The 20,061-nt window shown below is 29.6% G+C and overlaps 17 protein-coding genes across 17 annotated transcripts; 8 read left to right on the top strand and 9 right to left on the bottom strand. All coding sequences in view use genetic code 6, as the record gives it.

Moving 5' to 3' along the window:
* Positions 1-47: 47 nt before the first annotated feature.
* SS50377_24585 (uncharacterized protein) lies at positions 48-353 on the bottom strand (the record flags this gene model as incomplete). The annotated part of the gene is made up of 1 exon (XM_067908426.1): positions 48-353. The coding sequence occupies one exon, from the start codon at positions 351-353 to the stop codon at positions 48-50; it is 306 nt and encodes a 101-aa protein (XP_067763247.1).
* A 123-nt stretch (positions 354-476) lies between these two features.
* Positions 477-1,271, top strand: SS50377_24584 (Ribosomal RNA assembly protein KRR1; the record flags this gene model as incomplete). The annotated part of the gene is made up of 1 exon (XM_067908425.1): positions 477-1,271. The coding sequence occupies one exon, from the start codon at positions 477-479 to the stop codon at positions 1,269-1,271; it is 795 nt and encodes a 264-aa protein (XP_067763246.1).
* A 427-nt stretch (positions 1,272-1,698) lies between these two features.
* Positions 1,699-2,238, top strand: SS50377_24583 (Ribosomal protein L19; the record flags this gene model as incomplete). Its single annotated transcript, XM_067908424.1, has 1 exon — positions 1,699-2,238. The coding sequence occupies one exon, from the start codon at positions 1,699-1,701 to the stop codon at positions 2,236-2,238; it is 540 nt and encodes a 179-aa protein (XP_067763245.1).
* A 63-nt stretch (positions 2,239-2,301) lies between these two features.
* SS50377_24582 (uncharacterized protein) lies at positions 2,302-2,892 on the top strand (the record flags this gene model as incomplete). The annotated part of the gene is made up of 1 exon (XM_067908423.1): positions 2,302-2,892. The coding sequence occupies one exon, from the start codon at positions 2,302-2,304 to the stop codon at positions 2,890-2,892; it is 591 nt and encodes a 196-aa protein (XP_067763244.1).
* Positions 2,893-2,903: 11 nt separating this feature from the next.
* On the bottom strand, positions 2,904-3,617 carry SS50377_24581 (SHIPPO 1-like protein; the record flags this gene model as incomplete). The annotated part of the gene is made up of 1 exon (XM_067908422.1): positions 2,904-3,617. One exon carries the CDS (start codon positions 3,615-3,617, stop codon positions 2,904-2,906), a length of 714 nt encoding a protein of 237 aa, XP_067763243.1.
* A 68-nt stretch (positions 3,618-3,685) lies between these two features.
* Positions 3,686-5,044, top strand: SS50377_24580 (SHIPPO 1-like protein; the record flags this gene model as incomplete). Its single annotated transcript, XM_067908421.1, has 1 exon — positions 3,686-5,044. One exon carries the CDS (start codon positions 3,686-3,688, stop codon positions 5,042-5,044), a length of 1,359 nt encoding a protein of 452 aa, XP_067763242.1.
* Positions 5,045-5,370: 326 nt separating this feature from the next.
* Positions 5,371-5,700, bottom strand: SS50377_24579 (uncharacterized protein; the record flags this gene model as incomplete). Its single annotated transcript, XM_067908420.1, has 1 exon — positions 5,371-5,700. The coding sequence occupies one exon, from the start codon at positions 5,698-5,700 to the stop codon at positions 5,371-5,373; it is 330 nt and encodes a 109-aa protein (XP_067763241.1).
* A 62-nt stretch (positions 5,701-5,762) lies between these two features.
* On the top strand, positions 5,763-6,770 carry SS50377_24578 (uncharacterized protein; the record flags this gene model as incomplete). The annotated part of the gene is made up of 1 exon (XM_067908419.1): positions 5,763-6,770. The coding sequence occupies one exon, from the start codon at positions 5,763-5,765 to the stop codon at positions 6,768-6,770; it is 1,008 nt and encodes a 335-aa protein (XP_067763240.1).
* A 1-nt stretch (position 6,771) lies between these two features.
* Positions 6,772-7,293, bottom strand: SS50377_24577 (TRNA splicing endonuclease; the record flags this gene model as incomplete). Its single annotated transcript, XM_067908418.1, has 1 exon — positions 6,772-7,293. The coding sequence occupies one exon, from the start codon at positions 7,291-7,293 to the stop codon at positions 6,772-6,774; it is 522 nt and encodes a 173-aa protein (XP_067763239.1).
* A 1,137-nt stretch (positions 7,294-8,430) lies between these two features.
* Positions 8,431-9,123, bottom strand: SS50377_24576 (Proteasome activator pa28 beta subunit; the record flags this gene model as incomplete). Its single annotated transcript, XM_067908417.1, has 1 exon — positions 8,431-9,123. The coding sequence occupies one exon, from the start codon at positions 9,121-9,123 to the stop codon at positions 8,431-8,433; it is 693 nt and encodes a 230-aa protein (XP_067763238.1).
* Positions 9,124-9,182: 59 nt separating this feature from the next.
* Positions 9,183-10,667, bottom strand: SS50377_24575 (uncharacterized protein; the record flags this gene model as incomplete). The annotated part of the gene is made up of 1 exon (XM_067908416.1): positions 9,183-10,667. The coding sequence occupies one exon, from the start codon at positions 10,665-10,667 to the stop codon at positions 9,183-9,185; it is 1,485 nt and encodes a 494-aa protein (XP_067763237.1).
* A 126-nt stretch (positions 10,668-10,793) lies between these two features.
* SS50377_24574 (Alpha-SNAP) lies at positions 10,794-11,708 on the bottom strand (the record flags this gene model as incomplete). The annotated part of the gene is made up of 1 exon (XM_067908415.1): positions 10,794-11,708. One exon carries the CDS (start codon positions 11,706-11,708, stop codon positions 10,794-10,796), a length of 915 nt encoding a protein of 304 aa, XP_067763236.1.
* Positions 11,709-11,771: 63 nt separating this feature from the next.
* On the bottom strand, positions 11,772-12,377 carry SS50377_24573 (CDP-diacylglycerol-glycerol-3-phosphate 3-phosphatidyltransferase; the record flags this gene model as incomplete). Its single annotated transcript, XM_067908414.1, has 1 exon — positions 11,772-12,377. One exon carries the CDS (start codon positions 12,375-12,377, stop codon positions 11,772-11,774), a length of 606 nt encoding a protein of 201 aa, XP_067763235.1.
* A 64-nt stretch (positions 12,378-12,441) lies between these two features.
* On the top strand, positions 12,442-12,723 carry SS50377_24572 (Transmembrane domain-containing protein; the record flags this gene model as incomplete). Its single annotated transcript, XM_067908413.1, has 1 exon — positions 12,442-12,723. One exon carries the CDS (start codon positions 12,442-12,444, stop codon positions 12,721-12,723), a length of 282 nt encoding a protein of 93 aa, XP_067763234.1.
* A 38-nt stretch (positions 12,724-12,761) lies between these two features.
* On the top strand, positions 12,762-14,753 carry SS50377_24571 (Transmembrane domain-containing protein; the record flags this gene model as incomplete). Its single annotated transcript, XM_067908412.1, has 1 exon — positions 12,762-14,753. The coding sequence occupies one exon, from the start codon at positions 12,762-12,764 to the stop codon at positions 14,751-14,753; it is 1,992 nt and encodes a 663-aa protein (XP_067763233.1).
* Positions 14,754-14,757: 4 nt separating this feature from the next.
* SS50377_24570 (uncharacterized protein) lies at positions 14,758-18,777 on the bottom strand (the record flags this gene model as incomplete). The annotated part of the gene is made up of 1 exon (XM_067908411.1): positions 14,758-18,777. One exon carries the CDS (start codon positions 18,775-18,777, stop codon positions 14,758-14,760), a length of 4,020 nt encoding a protein of 1,339 aa, XP_067763232.1.
* Positions 18,778-18,912: 135 nt separating this feature from the next.
* SS50377_24569 (WD40 repeat protein) lies at positions 18,913-19,935 on the top strand (the record flags this gene model as incomplete). The annotated part of the gene is made up of 1 exon (XM_067908410.1): positions 18,913-19,935. One exon carries the CDS (start codon positions 18,913-18,915, stop codon positions 19,933-19,935), a length of 1,023 nt encoding a protein of 340 aa, XP_067763231.1.
* Between the last annotated feature and the right edge of the window lie 126 nt (positions 19,936-20,061).

The raw sequence follows: 20,061 nt of genomic DNA, 5'->3' as shown, positions 1-20,061 counted from the left end.
AATAATAGAGTAATAAAATTAATAAATTTTCTAAGACTTTATACAACTCACTTTCTTAAAATACTTTTTACAGATGGTCTTCTCCTTGTCTGCTCTGATTTTACATGGTTATCTGAATCTTAATTTTATCCTGTCCTCCCACTAGTTACTGGTCTAGAGAGTAATTTTCTAATATTTCGGATTGAATCGATGTTTTTAGTTTCTAATATAATTTCCTCACCGTTTGAAATTAATATAATTTTTCCATTCGAAATTAGTTTGGCTAAGCCGGTATAAGAATCCCCATTGCAGTTTACAAAAATTTCTTTATTTTCATGTTCTTGCTTTAGAAACTCGCAAAAAAACGCATCCATTTTTTATGCTTAGAAAGGAAAGTAAATATTATAATTATCACTATATAATATATTAATTAAAATCAGTCATAGTTCTTAATATTATTATTTATCTATTAATTTCCCCTCCATTCCCCATTTCTAATGTCAGGCGATTAGCAAGATGAATTATCTGATTTTGATCCTACCTAAATTATAAGTAAGGGAAAATGTCCACTTTATGATTAGCTAGAAAGTGAAGTAGCAGTACCAAAAGCTAGAATCCCATATATTGTCTAAAATTTCCCATTCATGAGAAAATCATTATTGACATACGGTGTAGAGCTCAAGATGAATCTGTAAGATAACTCACTTTCTGTATAAACAAACAAAAACTTACTAGATCCAACAACATATTTGCTTGCAAAATAGTATATATAGTTAGTTTCTAGAGGCTTCGCAGCAGACGAAGCTACCCTAGTTTTTCAACCGTCCGTCGAATGTGAAATCATAAAGCTACGTCCACCTACATCTAAAGCTCTAAAAAGAAGAACACGATTCGCAGGTCCATAAGGCTAGACAATGAAAGCACTTGGATTGCTCACAAACACACGTCTGGCACTATCAGGTAAAACATTAGCGGTAATTGGTAGTCCTTAGGGCATAGAACTGATGATGGGTATTACTAGAGATTGTTTCGAGAAAAATATTCACCCAGTAAAATGGGTCAAAGGTTTGATGATTAGGAGGGAGCTTTAAAAAGTCCCAGATTTAGAAAATGAAGACTGGAGTAAATTCTATCCTAAGGAGGCAAGGAGGAACCATAAAAAGAAAAAGGTTAATATCCATAAAAAGAAAAATGGGATTGTAGATGTTGGAAAATTCTCAGAGCGCAAAGTTGACAAACAGATGGAAATGGGGGACTTTTCAGCTTTCAAAAGCAAGAAATCGGCTGAGTGAGAAAATACTAATGTTATAAATGGGAAGTAACGAGTCTAAAATTGTTGTTGGTTAAGGTAGAAATGATATAGTAGATGTGAGTTGTATGGAGGAAGTCTATCAAGATATGAAAAATATACGAAAGTTTATCAGTGTTAGTGATTGAAGTCATTTAGTTAATAATTAAGGTATAGGCAATTAAAATCTATCTGTAACTTTCAGATACTCATCTACTAGTTTGTTAGTATAAGTTAATTTTAAGAATAACATACTAGTTAATGGCTCTATGTCTTTACCATACATATCTGGATACAGAAAATGTTCCATTGTTAAAATAATAATATTATATAATATAAATATAATTTCAGTATTAATTATACATATATATTTATTATATATATAATATTACAATTATCTATTTTAAAATAGTATTTCCACTCCACGTGAGATGCCTAACCTTACCCTTCAGAAGCGTTTAGCCGCCGACATCCTCAAGTGCGGCAAGAAAAGAGTACTTTTCAGCCCTCAGCGTGAAAAAGTTATCGCTGGATATACCTCCCGTTCTGCTATCCGTAATCTTATCAGCTCATCTATGGTTTTCAAGGCTCCAGTTAATGCAGCCTCCAAGGGTCGTTTCAGAATCAGACGTGCCGCCAAGTCTCTTGGTCGTCACTCTGGCCACGGTAAAAGACGTGGTACCAGAGAAGCCAGAGCTCCTTCTAAATCAATGTGGATCAAGCGCATCCGTGCTCTCAGGAAGATGATCATCAAGTTCAGAGATGAGAAGAAGATTGACGCCACCCAGTATCATGAACTTTATTTCAGAATCAAAGGTAACCAGTTTAAGAATAAACGTGTCTTGCTTGAGTTTGTTATCAACATGCGTGAAGAGAAAGTACGTGCTGTAGAACGTAACATCCAGAACAAAAAGCTTGAAGGTGAAAGACAGAAGAAGCTCGTTTCTGCTAACCTCATTACTAACAAGTGATTCCTAATTTGTGATATTCATTTATTTTTATTTAATAATATTAATTATATTTCACTTCCTAAAATGTCCTACAAGAAAAATGAAAAGAAGCCTAGTGCCCGTAATTAAGTTTCGACATCGAAAAAGCAAGATATAGCTTAAGATAACAAGGCAATGGCGGATAGGATTAATTAAAACGTTCACTAGTTTGCACAAGATGTGGCGTTCATTGAACATTGTTCGTTGATTTATGGGGAAGAAGGCTTCAGATAAGCATTACAAGCTATAAAACCATATAGAGAGAAATTTTCTAAATACATTGACCCATATGTAAATTAAACTGTTTTCGACCCTTGGGATGAAAAATGGTTTAAATCTGACGAAATTACAGAAATATCAGCTATACATGAATCTAAGGTTGCTGTTTAAGAACCAGATTCTCTAGACAATTCCAAATAAATTTTAAAACCTGAGGATTCTGTTGAATATTAAAATTATCAGTTCCATGAACCTGTTTTTATGCCACCGCCAGGAAAGAAGCAAACTGATTTCTTAGCGCCATTCATTAGCTAAAATTTGAAAATAAGGAAATTAAATGAGGATCAAGTCGTAGTTTAAGGGGAAAAATTTAGAGAAATTGTTAATAGCAAGATTCTCTCATCTAAAAAACAGTGAGTTATGACATTTCACTTGAAGAATACATTTTGCTTACATCTTTAACCAAAAGATCTTCCATTACTGGATGACTTATGAAGAGCATTATATGCATCACTTACGTTGTATTTAGCAGGACCATTATCAACTTTTTAATCTGGTTTTTTTGCAGCTTATTTAGGAAAACTAAAACTACCTCTATTGGTATTTTTGCACTAATCTTTAACAGTGTACGCTGCTGGGCAAGGAGTTTTCTTAAGATTGGCAGCAAACATATTATTAAAGCTATCGTGCCTACCTGACATAGATTTCGAAAGTCCTCCTAAATCAGTAAAATTTGAATATTTGTTGGGTGCTGGATTGTCTGAAAGCTTAAATTATTTTTACCTGCTTGACAAACTAAAAGAAATTGGTGCAAGTGGCACAACTGCCTCATATTTGCAGGGCCCTGGCGACCGCTCTTTAGGTTATGGAAATCTTGCAGTTTCTGATGCTCCAAACTTAACAGGAGGATGTTCTCTTTGCAAAGCTAGGAAAGATGCCTGATTGTCATAACTGGCTGGCCCAACCTATGTAACTGGTATTTTTTCTGGGATACGAGATTTTAGGGTATAGCAAGGAGCCTGTTCATCAGTATGCTTACTGGCGGTTTCTGGATTATATAACCCAACTGGAGGTGCTTATTAATTTTCAGTATAATCATCTACAATAGTGCGCCCACATAATGTCTTTGTTTCAGTAGACATTATTGCGGAATAGAGAAATCAGAATAATTGTATTCGTATATTTTATTTAATGACAGAAACTTGCAATAATGTCACTTTAATCCTCAATGCTAAACTAGTCTAGATATCATGCCACAAAAGTAGATCCATTGATAACTCTCACAAAATCAATTCATATAGATGAAAATAAGCTATTAAAATTTACAAATTCAATCCATTCTTATATAAATGATGAATTGCGCACTAATTTTACTCCCGCTAGCAATTAGTATGAACTTGACTAAACATGGAAACATATTAAAAATTAAGAGCCTTCTTATACTATAAAAGGAAAATATCATGATAAAACTGAGTCTAGAGTAGGATATGAGCATAATGAATAAACATCCTCATTAAAAGAAATAGGTGGTGAATTCACAAAATATCCTAGAATGAACGATAAAATAAATGAAAATCCTGGACCTGGAACACACAAAATCTCTAGATAATTAAATTTTGATATGGGAAGTACATTCCCTGGAAACAATATGGAGTTTAAATTAAATGAGAATCCTGCTCCAAATTAATACGATATTACATCAGCTGATATACATATTCATTCTAGAGCACCAGCTTTTACTTTAAAAGGTGCGATAACTAATATAAATAAAGATAATTTCCCAGGTCCAGGATAATATTAAATTGAAAAAAGTTTGAGATTGACGGAATCCACTCCAGCTGCATTTTCTTTTCCTAAAGATAGTAACGTCAAGACTATCTATTAGACACCAGGACCTTAAGATTATGCCGATTTCCCAAAAAAGTAAATGAGCAAGTCTCAAATTTCTAATCGATATATTGCGTACACTAAAGAACCTAGCCCAGGAGTTGGATCATATAATATCAATAAATCTTCTTTGAGTAAAAGTGGAGCTGGAAAATTTGGCGGCAAATCTTTTTAGCGTTAAGAAATAAATCCTACCGGTCCTGGATAATATGATATTTCTAGAGAATAAAGAATTTGTGGCGGTTCCATGGGAAAATCATCAAGAGAATCACCTATTACATCCAATCCTAATATTGGCCCTGGTAAATATAACATCCCTACTAAATAGCCTAGGGCAACTAGCATTGGTATTCGCAGTGAGTTATCATCTAGAAATGACAATCCTGGACCAAATGCTTATCATATGAAGAGTACTTTGAAAAATAGTAGTAAATCTATAGGTATTAAACCTAAAACGTTTGGCAATCCATTTCCAAATTTGGACTAATAGCCTGGTCCTTCTGACTATTAATTGAACGAAAATCCTCCAAAATATTAGATTAAAAAATCAACATTCAGTAGATAGTCTAGGGATGTTAACGTATCGACATTAGGTAAAGGACCTGCAACTTATAATACGAGATAGGATGATTAAAATGGAGGATTGTCTATGAGGTTTAGGTAATATGGTTTCACGTTATGAAAAAGCTTATCACTATAATTTTGATTATTTTGCCTTTAATTATTCTAATTCTTTTCTAAATTCTCTAAAGGAATAACTAGTTTGCAATTATGCTAGAAAAACTTCTCTTTCCGACGAATTAGTAATATTTAATAACGATTTAATGTTATTTTATAAACACTCGTCCTAAAGTAAAATTTTCAGGTCATTATTATGGTAAATATCTTTCTTTTACTCCTCTGTAAGCTGCAATTGCATTTTAACTAAATATTTTGAATAATATAATAAATAATATATATTTATTATTTTGCTTTATTATTTATGTAAATTATTATATATAAATAATATCAATCACTATCTTCAAGAACTTTCCATTTGGTTCTTTCATATACTAATTCATGTTGATTTTGTCCATTAACAGTAGTAGCAGCTTCAGCTATATCTTATTATTCCAAAAATAATTTCATACCTTACAATGCTAAACTCTAATAAGTTCTTTCCTTCTCCTAATTAAAATCTGCAAACTTACATGAACCAAGGTTTCTCTAAATTTCTTCTTCTCTAGCTTTCTGCATTTTCATTTTTCGCTACTATCTAGTTTTAGTGACTGTAATATGTGATTATTATTTGGGTTAATGAATTTGAGCTTATTAAAGAGCATCAAGGAAATTAGACATTATTGAAGTGAAAAGTAGAACGGCAATGTATATATTATACTGTATTTTATGCTCAATCCAAAATGAAGTTTATAGAAGATTTGACGGAATTTCTATTATTGCCTATATTTATCTTCACATATATAGTAACCAGTCTGTTATTACTGTATATTCAAATTCGAAAATGTTTTATCAAGATTGTGAAAATTAAAGTTAGAGATCCTATTATAAAGTTATAAATATCGAAACTTTTTAGATAAACATAATATTTTCATAAGGAAGAATAAGAAGACGCAACTTTAAAGTTTAACTTAATTTAATCCAATAAATATAACGTAGCCGTCATTGATAAAGCTTATTAAAAAACCATACTTCTCATTCCACCATTTTTAGAAACACACTAAAATACAACAATAGAATCGGCTGCAGTTTTCTTTTTATAACAAAAATATAATGTTCATGTTTTAATTGCTCCTGGAATTTTATCTCCCGCTACTGAAATTAATCATGAATTTATATATACATAAAACCTGGAATTTTATTTAACAGATTATCCCAATTCAAATATTATAGCCTATGAGTTTGGATGTAGAAAACCTCTTGAATTATTATAGAAAGGCTTATAAATCCATGGGAAAATAGTTTTAATCAATTGTAATTTTGATTGGTTTCAAGTTATTCATACGGTAATTAATAAACATTGGAACGAAAAAGCTGGGAAAACATTAAAAGACTATTATTACAGAAACAAGGATCTATTAAATGCATAAGCCGGTAGCAAAGAACTAATCGATAAATTCATTAGAAAATAGACTTTTAGTAGCTTTGATAATGCATTTTTCGTTGAGAATTATGGCTTTTATTCTTAAGAAGACATGTATTAAACCATGTTCCATATACCTGAAAATCTCCAAAAAGAGTTCATTGTAATAAATGCAAAAACTTCTCTAACTACGAATAGTTATTTTCACAACTTAACTACTTCTTCTAAATTTAATTACATAGTCTTGTCTAATGGAGATAATGTTTCTGTAAATGGATATGGTGATGATTTATTTTTGGAGATAGCTAAAATATGGATTACTTAGTGACTCAAATAATTGGCATTTATTTAAAGTTTTATACAACTTTTGATGCAATTTTTCCGTCTTAATAATAAAGAATAAGGACTTATTTGTTATGTCGTCTTGAAATAGTGAGAAGTTTAATGAGATTTTAGCTACCTAAGCTCACTAAATAACATGCATGAATTAAATCCTAGCATTATTCATATAGTAAAAATGAACATCCATATTATATACCTGTTTTTGGTATATAATTTTTCTGCCTTAAATATTTATAAAAAACGAATGTAGACGATGTAAAATTTTCTATGTTATCAATTATATTAAGAGATTAAAGATATATGTACTCATCAATTTCAATCTCTAAACTATCTGACTCTGATGGAGGTCCTTGACCTTTTGTTGACACTCCAATTCCTAGATAATAAAGATCTAATAACGGAGGTAGGAGTAGACGAGTGGGACTTCTTTCTATTATTACCTTATATTAGTTTTTTAGTGTTACTGTGATCCCTTATAATGAATAATCAACCACTGAATTATTTTTCATTTTTGAATGTTTTCATAGTATTATTATATACACTAATAAATACTATACATATAACGATGAATCCAGCGGTAAATAATAATTCTGTAGGGTCAAATTTGTTCTCCACGATCTTATTTTTTCCTACTTGAAATGCTGAAGTTATAAAATTATCATTTTTATCAAATATGTACATAATATAAAAGCTACTTATCAATTTTCGTTAGTCATACACCCAATTTCCATTTTAAACGCTTAATATATTGCTAGAAAGTCTAGAATCTTCAATAACATCTTTATCTGATGTATACTAGCACGTTATGTTCTTGCATCTAAGTAAAACAGCGCGAATACTGATGATATTATAATTAATAGCTTAAACGAAATAATATGATGGCATAAGTTAATTTTATAATACAATAGCATAATTAATATTTTTATTTTCTAAAACTATTTTATTTGTGTAAACTAATGCAATCGGAATACTCCGATTCTCCAAAATTATAATTTCAGAATAATCTTCAAAGTATAAAGTAACACGTTGAGGAAAACTAAAAGGGACAGATATATAGCAATTTTAAGAACTCTAATAAACTTATAATTATTATTGTAACAATTTGCTTATTCTATTCTAATGTACTGTAAAAAACTTTGACAGCCCGCCAAACGAAACCATCACAATGTCAAACTAAAATAAAATATACAACTATTAAAAGTCTAGCATAATTATATCATTATTAGCACTGATATACTATTTTGGAAACTCAAAACACTCATTTTCATTATAACATCCAAAAAATGATAGTTAGTTTTCATTTGACACAAAGTATATCCTAATGTCAGTGTTCAATATTGTTTCTTCCCTAAATAAGCGCACAAACGCCAGAATAAAAACGAACCCCATTTAATATTTATTTATTAGTATATAATACATATAAATAATAACTATAAATATACTTATTTTACTTAGCATATTTATCATATGTTCTCAAACCTAAATTTTTCCTAAAAATACCAATCTTTTGAGCCTGACTAGATATTACCTTAGCATTTAGCACGCATTATAAAAATAAGTCATTATTTGTCCCATACTACTCTATTAACAACAATGCGCGCCCACACCTCTCTTACAGCCTCCAAACTTTTTGAATTATCACTCACTCAAAACATGCCTTGAAACCCAGCGGTGCCGCGCTGCCTCCCTCCTCTGATGCCCTCAAAGCTCTAGATACAGCTATCGTACGCACCGATTACGGTGTTGTAGAGGTCGATAAAGCCATTTTTCACATCCTGGGCATGCGCTATATCGAACTGTGCGAGCGTTTTCGCAACATCAAAAAGGCGTCTTTTCTGCAATTTTGCAAGCAGTTTGCCCCGTGTTTGGTGGTACTGAAGCAGCGAGTCCACGACCGAGTTGCAGTTGTCCTCGACCTGGACTAAGGCCTCTTAGATCTTGTCCGACGAGTCCTCGTTTTCGTTGTTAATGGTTTGGAGCGAATACACCCAGAGCATAATTTTGCTGACAAGCTCTAGCACTGAAGAAATGCGATCTCGTAGGAAGTCCTCCACTTCGACGAATTACGTCGGCGGAAGCGATAGAGTGGCAGTGATAAGGTCAATATTAGGCAGATTGGACGAATCAAACTTTAATAGGATTTTGTACTTATTCTAAATCTCCTCAGCGAAAGATGATTGGAGGAACGGATGCGTTTTTAGAAGTTGATCAAATTCCATTGCTTTGGATGGCATATCGACATATATGGTCTTTTCTGCTTATTATTCGTATACTAACGATCTTTTCTTCATTTATTCCCTGAGTTCAGCTGCAGCTGGCGGTAATTAGACTTTTGACATTTAATTAAATTAGGAGTGAAATGATTAATATTATAATCAAGATAAATATTAATAAATCATCACACTTTAAATTTTCCGTCGCTAAGACTCTCGTCTAAATCTTCTACTCGTCTACATGCACTTTGAACAGCATCTCCCACGTTTCTAACATACTGGCTTAGGCTAATATCATCAATTTAAGATACGGTGGTTTTGTGTAATTAGTTTAAATTCAAATCTTCAATATCATCTAGATTTGGAGTTTTAAATTATGATTTCTGTATTTTCTATTAAGTATTATTCCTAAGATCGCTGTTCAACTCTTAATCCTAGCTAGCAAAATGTATTGATTTTTTTGTGGAATATGATAGTGGAATTCTAGGAGGGGATTCATTGTAATTTTAATATTTATTTATCAAATCCTCTTGTCTCTCATTTGTTCGCTATTCATATTTTTACTACCGTTGCAGTTATCTCTTAATTAAATCTGCTTCACCTAATAACATAGATAATTCATTTTCTTTAATTCTCACAGCATCTTCTATCTGTTATTATTTGTTTATAAACTGACCCTATAGTCTTAAATTAGCGGAGAACTAGTCTTCATACTACATTTATTGGCGTTCTATGTTATAATTATGATGCTCAATCCTCCTTATTAAAACAGGGGCCTCGGCCAATAGCTAATGTTTTGCTTCTAGTGAATCTATTTTGTTTACTAATCTTCGATTTTCTGCTTATAAACTACTTAATAATTCATTTTCTTAAGGTATATAAATTTGTTTCATCTATTACCCTTGTTATTAAGGGGACTAAAACTTTTGTTAATACTAGCTTTACATTTTTATTTTTTCATTTTCTACTTGGGATATAATTAAATCATATTAATTCTTTTTCTCTTATATATTAAGTACCTATTTCATCATAACATCCATCTATACTTCACAATTGATGATTTATTTCTTAGCTTCCAACTCAATAATTTTGCTTTCTTGTTCTTTTTATTTACTCCGCTTAAGTATTTCATTCATTTACTATTCTAAAATGATCATATTCTACCTCTCATTCTCTACTACCTCTAGTTTAATCTTTAACTTCTACTTCATATTTTTAATTTCAACTTCTCTTTAGCTAACTTAGTATTCTGCCATTTACACACCTCTCTCCCTTTCTGAAATCTGTAATTCACGCATTTAATAATATATTTCCTTTTCATTAATCTTTTATTCTTTAAGATGAAACGATCGCATGAGCTCTTGTTACTATCTTTAAAGTAATTACAGTTTTGATTAATTTTCTGCAAGTTCTTGGGTACAACTATCAAGCTTCTCTTACTTAATAATTAATTGCGTCTCTAAAGAATTGAAATCATGCTATACTTTATTTTATTTTTAAACTTTAAGTTCTAATCTTTATAACTCTTAATCTATTTAGCCTTATTATGAGTTTAATCTATCTTCTCTCATTTTTAATTCAGACATATATGCCAGTTAGTATGATTACAATGGTGTCTCAGACTAACTGAATTATGCGGGTATAAAAGGTTATTATCTAGTAAAACTCATTTTTTAAATAAAAATTTATTATAGTACATATATATAATAATTAGTTAACATTTTTTATATTATTTTTATAAACATAAATTCTCGCCTATACATAAATTTCAATAATTTGATAGTAAATAAAAACCCTCACAACATATCATCATCACCCTGTCCTTCCACATCACCATCTCCTTCTCCTTCTTTTTAAAGTCTTGTCTGAATTTTCCATAGTAAGTCTCTTACAAAGGTGTTTCCTTTCATACTAAATCTTTATTAGAACTTTCCTAATGCTTCATCAAACTCTTACTAGTTTTTGTTTTCCATGGCTTTTGCACATTCTAACATAAAATCACCTTCAGCCGTACCTTCTAAATTAAGATCTATAGTTTAAAACCTGGCAGCAGCATCTGATGCAGCGATTGCATCTCCAAATGCTGCTAAGCATAAGAAAGCTTGTAAAAAGTGGTTCCTAGAGTGGAATTGAAGAAGTTTAATTTTAGTACACTTGGTCCCTATTGCTTCATAAATTTATGCGGCAGGTAAATAATTTAATTTCTTAGTTGCCATGAGTTCTGCTGTTTTTAACTGTGCATTTCTAAGCTCTGAATCTGCATTATTTTCAGTTTAGAATAATTCTGTTGCTCTTTAATAAGATGCAATAGCTTAGTCAAAATGTTGTTGTTCTTCGAATTTTTCAGCTTATGTCATACAAGCTTTACCAGCCTAAAGAAAACGTCCCGCTTTCGTTGAGAATCCAATAAGCTTCTCTAACGAAATTGATGCTTTATCCGGATCAATAAGGCTAAGGCAGTTGATAGATGAATTTAATAAATTGATAGCCATCGTATGCTTATCATTTTAAACATAAATATCTGCTGCGAGTTCATATGCTTCTGATGCTTTAATATAATTTTTATCCATTTTATATAAATTTCCCGCTTGTTCATAATTTTGAATTGCAGAATCTTAATCTGGACCACCCATTCCTAGAAATTTTTTCTTAGTCATTTCTTACTTGGCCTTGGCAAAAAGTGCACTTGCTTGAATAGCATAGTCTGACATTTATTTTAAATCGAAATGGTAAAATATCTATTATTAAATAATAAATATTAATAATATTAAATGTCATTCATTCTTAGCACTCTCCATTAAAAACGAACCATACTTGCTAAAATAGCTATACCCACTTTGAATAGCAAGGAGGCTACTTATAATATATAATAATTTTCCAATATCTTTAAAAAATACAGAAAAAGTAACAATCCAATTTCCTGAAAAAATTTCAATTACAGAATCCCCTGCAAAACTAATACATATACCTACCATTTAAACAGCAGTTTTAATTTTGCCGCTTTTTTCAGCTGCAAGGACTTTACCAGATTTTGCGGCGGCCATTCTTAATCCAGAAATAAAGAATTCGCGAGTGATAACACACAAAAATCCAAAAATAAAATAAGACGGGTAATATCCCAATGAGATAAGGACCGCTTGTATTCCTACTGTTAAAACTTTATCAGAAAGTGCGTCAAATAATTAACCAAAAACTGTAACAACATTGTACTTACGTGCTATTGCACCATCGAAGTAATCTGTTAATGATGCAATAACGAACAAGACAAACGATATTGAATGCTTATAGCTATAATTTGAAAATAGTAAACCAGCTATAATAAAAGTAAATGGAACTCTAGATAAAGAGAGTAGATTTGGTACATGATTAATAAATCCCATATTTTTGAAATGGTAAACTAATATTTTTATTATATATTAAAATATTATAAATCAATATTAATTAATGACTACAATCTAATAATTTGAACCAGTTACATTTGAATCATTATCTATGGTATATCAACGCAGCCCATAGCCAATATATGATATACCATTTTCAATTGATAAGCTTACTATTATAAGTGGTATAATCTTAACTATATTATGTTCTATTTTTGCAGTTCGCACAGGAAAGTATAACAGAATCTTAAATACTCCTGTAAGTATTGTACTATCAGCATCAATTGCATTTTCAGGTACAATATTTATGTTTTGCTCTCTTATTTTATCGGGAAAAGTTCTTTGATTGATCTAATTTCTTTACATCATTCTACATTATTTATAATGTTTCAAACTTATAATAAAATGCTTTATCAGAACAGAAAATTAAGTTACTAAGATAAGCTATATCTTATAATAGGATAGATGTTAAAACTACTCTTGATCTACTAAGGAAAAGATCTTCATATCATATGCGCTGCATTTATAATGTTGGATTCATAATTGTACTTAGTTCATTATTTATTAGGGTTTCTCAACTCTTTATTTTACTATAATATCAGCACTAAACTTGTGTATCATATTATTATCATGTAGTTTCTTCAGATAATTAAATGCAGTTATATAATAAAATTTAATTCAATGTATGGATATGTTAGAATGATATCGGTAACATTACTAATGGCACTAGGACTTATAGATTTATGCAGTTAGCTATTAGATTATTCATAAGTTTACATGATTTATGAATACATCCTTCTTTTAACTATTAACTAGAAATTTTATTAAAGTAGTATGAAAAATGTATTACCTTTAAAATATTAAATAATAATTTTAGGTATAAGCCTAATATTTGCAATCTCAACATATTATGCTATTTATTGTGTTGAAATTTTAGCATGTTAGATACAACTAACAATTTTTTCTTTATACACACTAAATCAGATTTATTAAAAAGTTAATTTATAACATAAAAATCATTTCTTATTATGTTACTATAGATTTTTCTTCTTTTTATTGAAATTAGATGCCTTATATAGTCAGAAAAATGATAATATGTAGATAAGATATTTACTTACTAGCGTAATTGTATGTTTCCTATAGGTTGCTTTTATATTTGAATAAAATTTATCTACTAGTAAAACTATACTAAAGCTTAAAAATATAAAATAGTGTCATAATTAAATTAAACTAACGTAACTGACACAATTCTAAATTTAATTTGTTACAATGATGAAAAAATATTACTAATTCCCAGATATTAATAATGATTAGTTATTGCAAAATTTTTTATAAGTCTGTAAAAATGATTTAGATTAGTGTGAAAATATTGTATATTAGATATCTACGTTTAAAAGAGCATAAAAGATAAATTTTACGCCAACAATTTTTTCTAAAAGTAATATTGCTACCTAAGTCAATGATTATTAGTTCTTATAAATGCATTATGATAGCATAAATAAGCCAAAACTTATATCATAGTTAAAAATATATGGATCAAATACAACATACATATATGAACCTTAGATGAAAGAAAAGTATGGTTTAATTCTATCATTCTTGCATCACAGTAAATAATAAAATATTACGATCTTATAAAATATACAATTTAGTGTTGAATCATTAAAAATATTATGTTAGGCTTTTTATTATCTAAATGATGCATTATCATAAAATAATTTCTTTAACTAATTATTTTAGCAGAGGGTCTTAGCCTATGAATTTTAGTTATAAAATTACATATAATCTGACTTAGTTTTACTTAAATCTAATAATAACATTATCCGTCATTTGCTAAATTAATCCCCAGAAGTATTATAAAAAGTATATATTTGCGATTTTATCGCTTAAATTGTTCCAAATTATCCAGTTAAATGGGGAGGAACTTATTAAAACTGTGTTATATAAGTTTCTGATCAAAAAATATATTTTTTAAAGGAAATAATGAGTTTACTATCTAATATAATTTTTTAACCAATGCTAGAAATAAATTTAAATTTTTATAATAGAATATTGCGAGTATCTTTCCCTTAAGCACGTTAATTATCAGCTGCAAATAAATTTTATAGTCTGTTTTCTGTCATAGGTGGTTAAAACTTTATTATAGGTTAAACTTTAAATATGAAATAATATAGAGTTAGTAATTCAATATAAATTGATAGTGATGATATATTATATGCTAGAAGTATTTAAAGTATATACGGAATGTTTAATATTTCTTCTAATATCAAATATTTTTGTATTAAAAACAAACAGATTTTTATTCAAAATGAAAATAAAAGTTATAATTTATCGCATCCTCTTACGCCTGATTATATATTAAAAATTTTATAGTGAAAAATCATTCAGTTGGGTTTCCGTCTTTATCAATAATAACAGCCTTATAACTATTTGAAAGGTTAGTTTCCTTTTATCTGACCACCACAGAAATAAAGTGTTCAGAAGATGGATCTGAAGAGAAGTCAATATCAGTTTAGAGTGAATAATAGTCATCCCATTAATCAAAAGTTATCCAGTTTGTCAGTAGCTATTTTCCACCCATAAGAAGGCCGCAGCTTGTATTAGGTATATACATTTGCTCCGTCTTTAAGTTCGGTAAAGAGAAAACATTATACTCTAGGGATTAAATATTTTAGTTAGGGCCTACAGGGATGCTAGGCTTGAATATAACTTATAAGGTCTTGGTCTTTTAAACAGTAATTGGTTTGATAGGGATACCAGGCCTAGGATCCTAAATACCAACAAACAAGTCAGCAGCCCAGTTATCATTAATCTACCTAAAATCACCAATTTCTATAAACCAATCACCTAGCTATGAATATCTAGTCGCAGGTCTAACAGAAAATAACACCTCTTAAGCAAATGCACTATTAGACTTATATATCATTTCCTTAACATCAATTTTGTCATCAGCACCTACTGATCTATAAAAATAATCAGTAGTACCTGCACGCATAGTAGGATAACCTTTACACGGAGATAGGATAAAGCTCATTGGCTTAGCGAAAACATCAAAATTATAGAGCGTTCTATTGCCATTATTTTTTATACCTTCATTATTAGCAGTATGGAATTTTAATTATTGAACAACATTATCAATGGTATTTGTAGATTCTAATGCCAAATATGTTTAGGTAATTGAATAAGGTTTTGAAGATTATTTTTGTGCGAAAACCCCTAAATATAAATAACAAGTTGTATCAGTGACACAACTGTTTTCAATAATTTTGTTAATTTATTCTTTATCAAGTGAAATAGTAGTAATTCCAATTTCTATATTTGATTCATATTCAAATCGGAACTGGTTTGGTGTTTTTGAAACAGTGGACAAATATACTGAATAATGGAAGCTAATTACGCTTACCGCAGGTTACTGTTCATTTATCTAAGGGCCAATTGTAATTGAGATTGTAGTCTATGATAATAATTACTATTTAGGCAATAAAAATTTATAATAAGCATTAGGATAAAATGTTACACCATCTTATGTATCTTCTTGCTTAAGTGTCCATCCCAAAGTTGCAAGGTTCATCGTATCAAACATGGCTCTTTTTACTACATTTGCTTGAAATTCTATCATCTAAAAATTCCCAACTCTTTAATAAGATATGATGGTACCAAACAATTATTGTGTGCCAAAAGCCGCCAAGAGTTCATTACTTTGCTATAAAGGATTTTTCTGGTCTTACAAAATGCCAATTAAGAAATCACAATCTCCAACTTTACTCGCCTTATTAAATTGAATATCTGGATTGGTTTTACTGAAACAAATTGCGCAATTTTCACAGTTAATAACTTCAGTAATAATAGAGTCTGTTTTAACTAAATTTTCAGGATATAATACAAATTTATAATCTAAATTATTAATTTCCACCACATTAGGCATAGAAAGTTCTAATTTATGGTGCTTTAATATAGAAATAGTATAAACCAATTCGGCATTGGAAGTAGTGATCCCAAAGTAGTTAATCCCCTTTGAGTATCCTTCAAAATTATGTTTAATAAAATAATAATCTTTAAACATAGATAGTTACACACAACGCATCGCGTAATCAGAAAAGTCTGGAACTTTTTATTAACAAAAATAAACTAACACATCTTTAGTAGTATTGAGTTTAATACGAATTTCCTAATTGTTCTCGTTTGTAAATTAAAAAATGTTAAGTTGATTTCTTAATGCTAATTGTCCATTTTATTATTGCAAATTATCAGAGGTTGTAATTGTTTAGAAAACAAATCTACATTTTAGCTACTTATTTTCGCTTAATTTAGAGGCCGAAAATTTAATAAATAAGTTTTCATTAGATTTAGTAGAGAAAAATCTCTCTTATTACCCATTAGATGAAATTTTGTCCTAAAATAAAATTTGCCTAGGTAATAAATCTTAAACAGCTGATTAATAGTGTTATGCTGTAACAGCATATTGAATCTCAAAATCATTAGCAGTGGCTTCTAGTATCTATAACTTTAGATATCCTTACTTATTATATACGTGAGATGAATTAATAAATACCTAATAATCTGAAGTATCGCCTAAATCTAACACGAAGTCATTCTAATTGCCCTGAATAACCACAGGTACAGATTCACCTAAATATGAAACTTACAATTATACTTTACATGATTATTAATGTAATTGAATGGAGAAATAATCTACTTTTTACGAAAGTTATGTGAAATCAATATTTATTTTTTGCTTGTTTTTAAACTAACCATAATGAGATTCATGTTATAGCATGTTAGGTAATGGATTGAACTATGAGTGATAAACTGAGAATTATTTTTAAGCACAATCGAGTAATTAAATATCTATTGTTATTCCATTTTTATCTAGAGAAGTTTTGTCTCTGTTAACCGCAAAGTAAACAAATTCATTACCAGTTATAACTTCGATGTTGTCTTTAATGTTAGCAGATATAATTTATGCAAATACTAAAGAAGTATTTATAGGATATGTAGCCCCAGAAGTTTAAAGAGATGCCAATGAGAATATAACATCCCCTAAAGGGATAATATCATCAGACGACAAAATAGGTGGGTTGATATCTGCTTGATATATATATGCAGAGCTATAGTATGATTACTCAAAGAAGTCAAAACTTTATCCTTAATGATTATTTATAGTGGGAATATGATTGACAGACGATAAAAGATTTGCAATAATAGAGTCTTTAGATGACAAGGTAGTTCTAAATCTGGCAGCGTAGTAATATTTTGGTGGCTCAGTTGAATCAATAATTTTTACTAACGGATGTGATTTCATAAAATTACAGGAAGATAATAAACTTCCTTCAAATTTAGAAACATCATCTGCATTTGATTAAATTGGCGTTAAAGTAGCTGGTGTTTCGACCAATGGAGCAATTATATTAAGATTGGGCATTAAAAGTATTTTCATATCAGTCGTAAGAGCTACATCTAAATTATTATGCCCAATAGACTGTAATACTCTTATGTAAAGTTTAGTTTGTGTGGCATTGATAAGTTATTACAACAGTAATCTAGGTATAATAATATCTCCAGAAATAGAATATCCAATAATGTTAGAGAATAATGGATCTGTTGCCACCTATGCCTAGACATATCCATGATTATATGGGTGAACATGAGTTCCTACAATAGTTAGAAATTTAATATGTGGTCTTAAACCAAGAGGACGAACAAGTGGTTATAAATCAGTTTTAATAAATCCGTAGCAATATATAGACTATGGTACTTTCATAACATGTTAGATACCATCTAAGGTAACATCTACAAAGCTTTACTACTCTACTGTTATAATAGTAATTTCTTAGTTTGATTTAATAACACCTCTAAGAATAGTAAAGTCCTTAACAGTTAACTCTTAGTAGCCACAAAAAGTTGTAGATGAATTTACACAGCTGTCAGTACTTAAGTAGGCTTAATCTTTAGTAAAATAAAGTAACACACCTACTGGCGCAGAAATTTTTGCATCGCTGACATCACAATTAAGGAATAATACTTACATGGTAGAACCTTCAAGTTTAACAGAATTTTAAAAATTATCTATGATTGGAGTAAATTGTTCATATGAAAAAGTTAATATAGTATGTCCTTGGGCGGGAGCAATTTTAATTGTAAACTCATATGAAGTTAGAAGTGAATTAGTTATCTCCTTAACTTAAGTTTCAGAGATTTAATTCCAAGATACAATAAGCTACTATCCTTATAATACAGATAGATTAACCATTCCAGATTAAATATTTATCGATATATAATTTCCAGAGTTCAAATACTTTGGCTTAAATTAAAATTCAACAGTTTATGGATTACCAGGAGAAAAGTCTACACTATATGGAGTCGCCTATTGAATAATATTTTATATAAGTAGACAGAGCATTTGATTTGAAAGGGTAAAAATTATATATATTTTTATATAATAAATAGTATGATTAGTAAACTAATTATATTATATATTTGAGTAAAAAATATATATTATTTAATATTGTTTTAGATTGCAAATTTGTATTCTAAAATGCAGTATTCTGTAAATGCTAAAATTGTATCATAACTTCAAGACGGTTAAATGACATATGTTGGAACATCATCTGGAGCTATACATTGTATGAATTGGTGTACTACAGAATTTGAAAAAGCGTTCTTTTCTCATAATGGGCCAATTTCAGCATTGACAATGTATTAAAACACTATTACATCTGGTGGTTGGGATCGTAAGGTTATTATACATAAAGATCCATAGATTATAATTTCTGGATTTAATGATGCTATAAAATCTGTGTTAGGTGTTAAAAATTTTTTATTTGTGGGGACCGCTGATGGTTTCTTAGAGAAATATGATGAAAATTAAAAAAGATTAATTTCAAAATAAACTAATAAAAGATTTATTGATTGCATTATTGAATTACCAAATAATCTTATTGCTACTGCAGGCTCGGATAGATAAATTAGAGTGTATGACCATGATTTAAATGAGAAAAGTAAGCTGGAATTAATAAATTCGGTTAAGTGTATAAAATATGTAGATGAATTACTATTTGTTAGCTGTGCAGAAAAGTTGATCAGAGTTTATGAATTGCCAGATTTGATTTCTGGAAGAAGCCATGGAATTCCTGATTTCACAGAAATTTTCTAATAATCATTGCAAGACTGGGGTTTAGATTTAGATGTAACTACTGATTGGAAATCTAAAGGTATTTTTGTTGCATGTGCAGACAAAACATTAAAATGTGTAAAGAGGGAGAGTGTAGATATAGTTCCAAGTGGTGCTGGTGATATTGTTTAGGGAGTTAATATTGTTAAAAATCTTATTAAAATAGAAGCTAAGGAAAAAGAATGCGATATGATTGTTTATAGCTGTCATGATGGTTATATTAGACGAATTTTCTTAAACTCTTCAGACAGACAATTTTTTGTACCTGACGCAAAAGTAGAAGATAAGAGCATTAGTCTAGACGATAGTGATTTTGAAGATGAAGAGGTAAAGAAAATTCAACAGTAGAGATTGAAGGCAATGCTGAAAAATTAAGTTCAAGAATGACCAAAGTCTACTCTATTTTCATTGTTCAGAAGTCTATAAATTCACTATTTAAACTCAAGTCTAAAAATGTTTCATTTATAACTTTATAACGTGAATTTTATATAATATAATAATAATTAAATTAAT

This window comes from Spironucleus salmonicida, chromosome 5, assembly GCF_000497125.1.
Source record: "Spironucleus salmonicida strain ATCC 50377 chromosome 5, whole genome shotgun sequence".
Classification (NCBI taxonomy): Eukaryota; Fornicata; order Diplomonadida; family Hexamitidae; genus Spironucleus; species Spironucleus salmonicida.
This window is presented reverse-complemented; position numbering and strand designations above follow the sequence as displayed.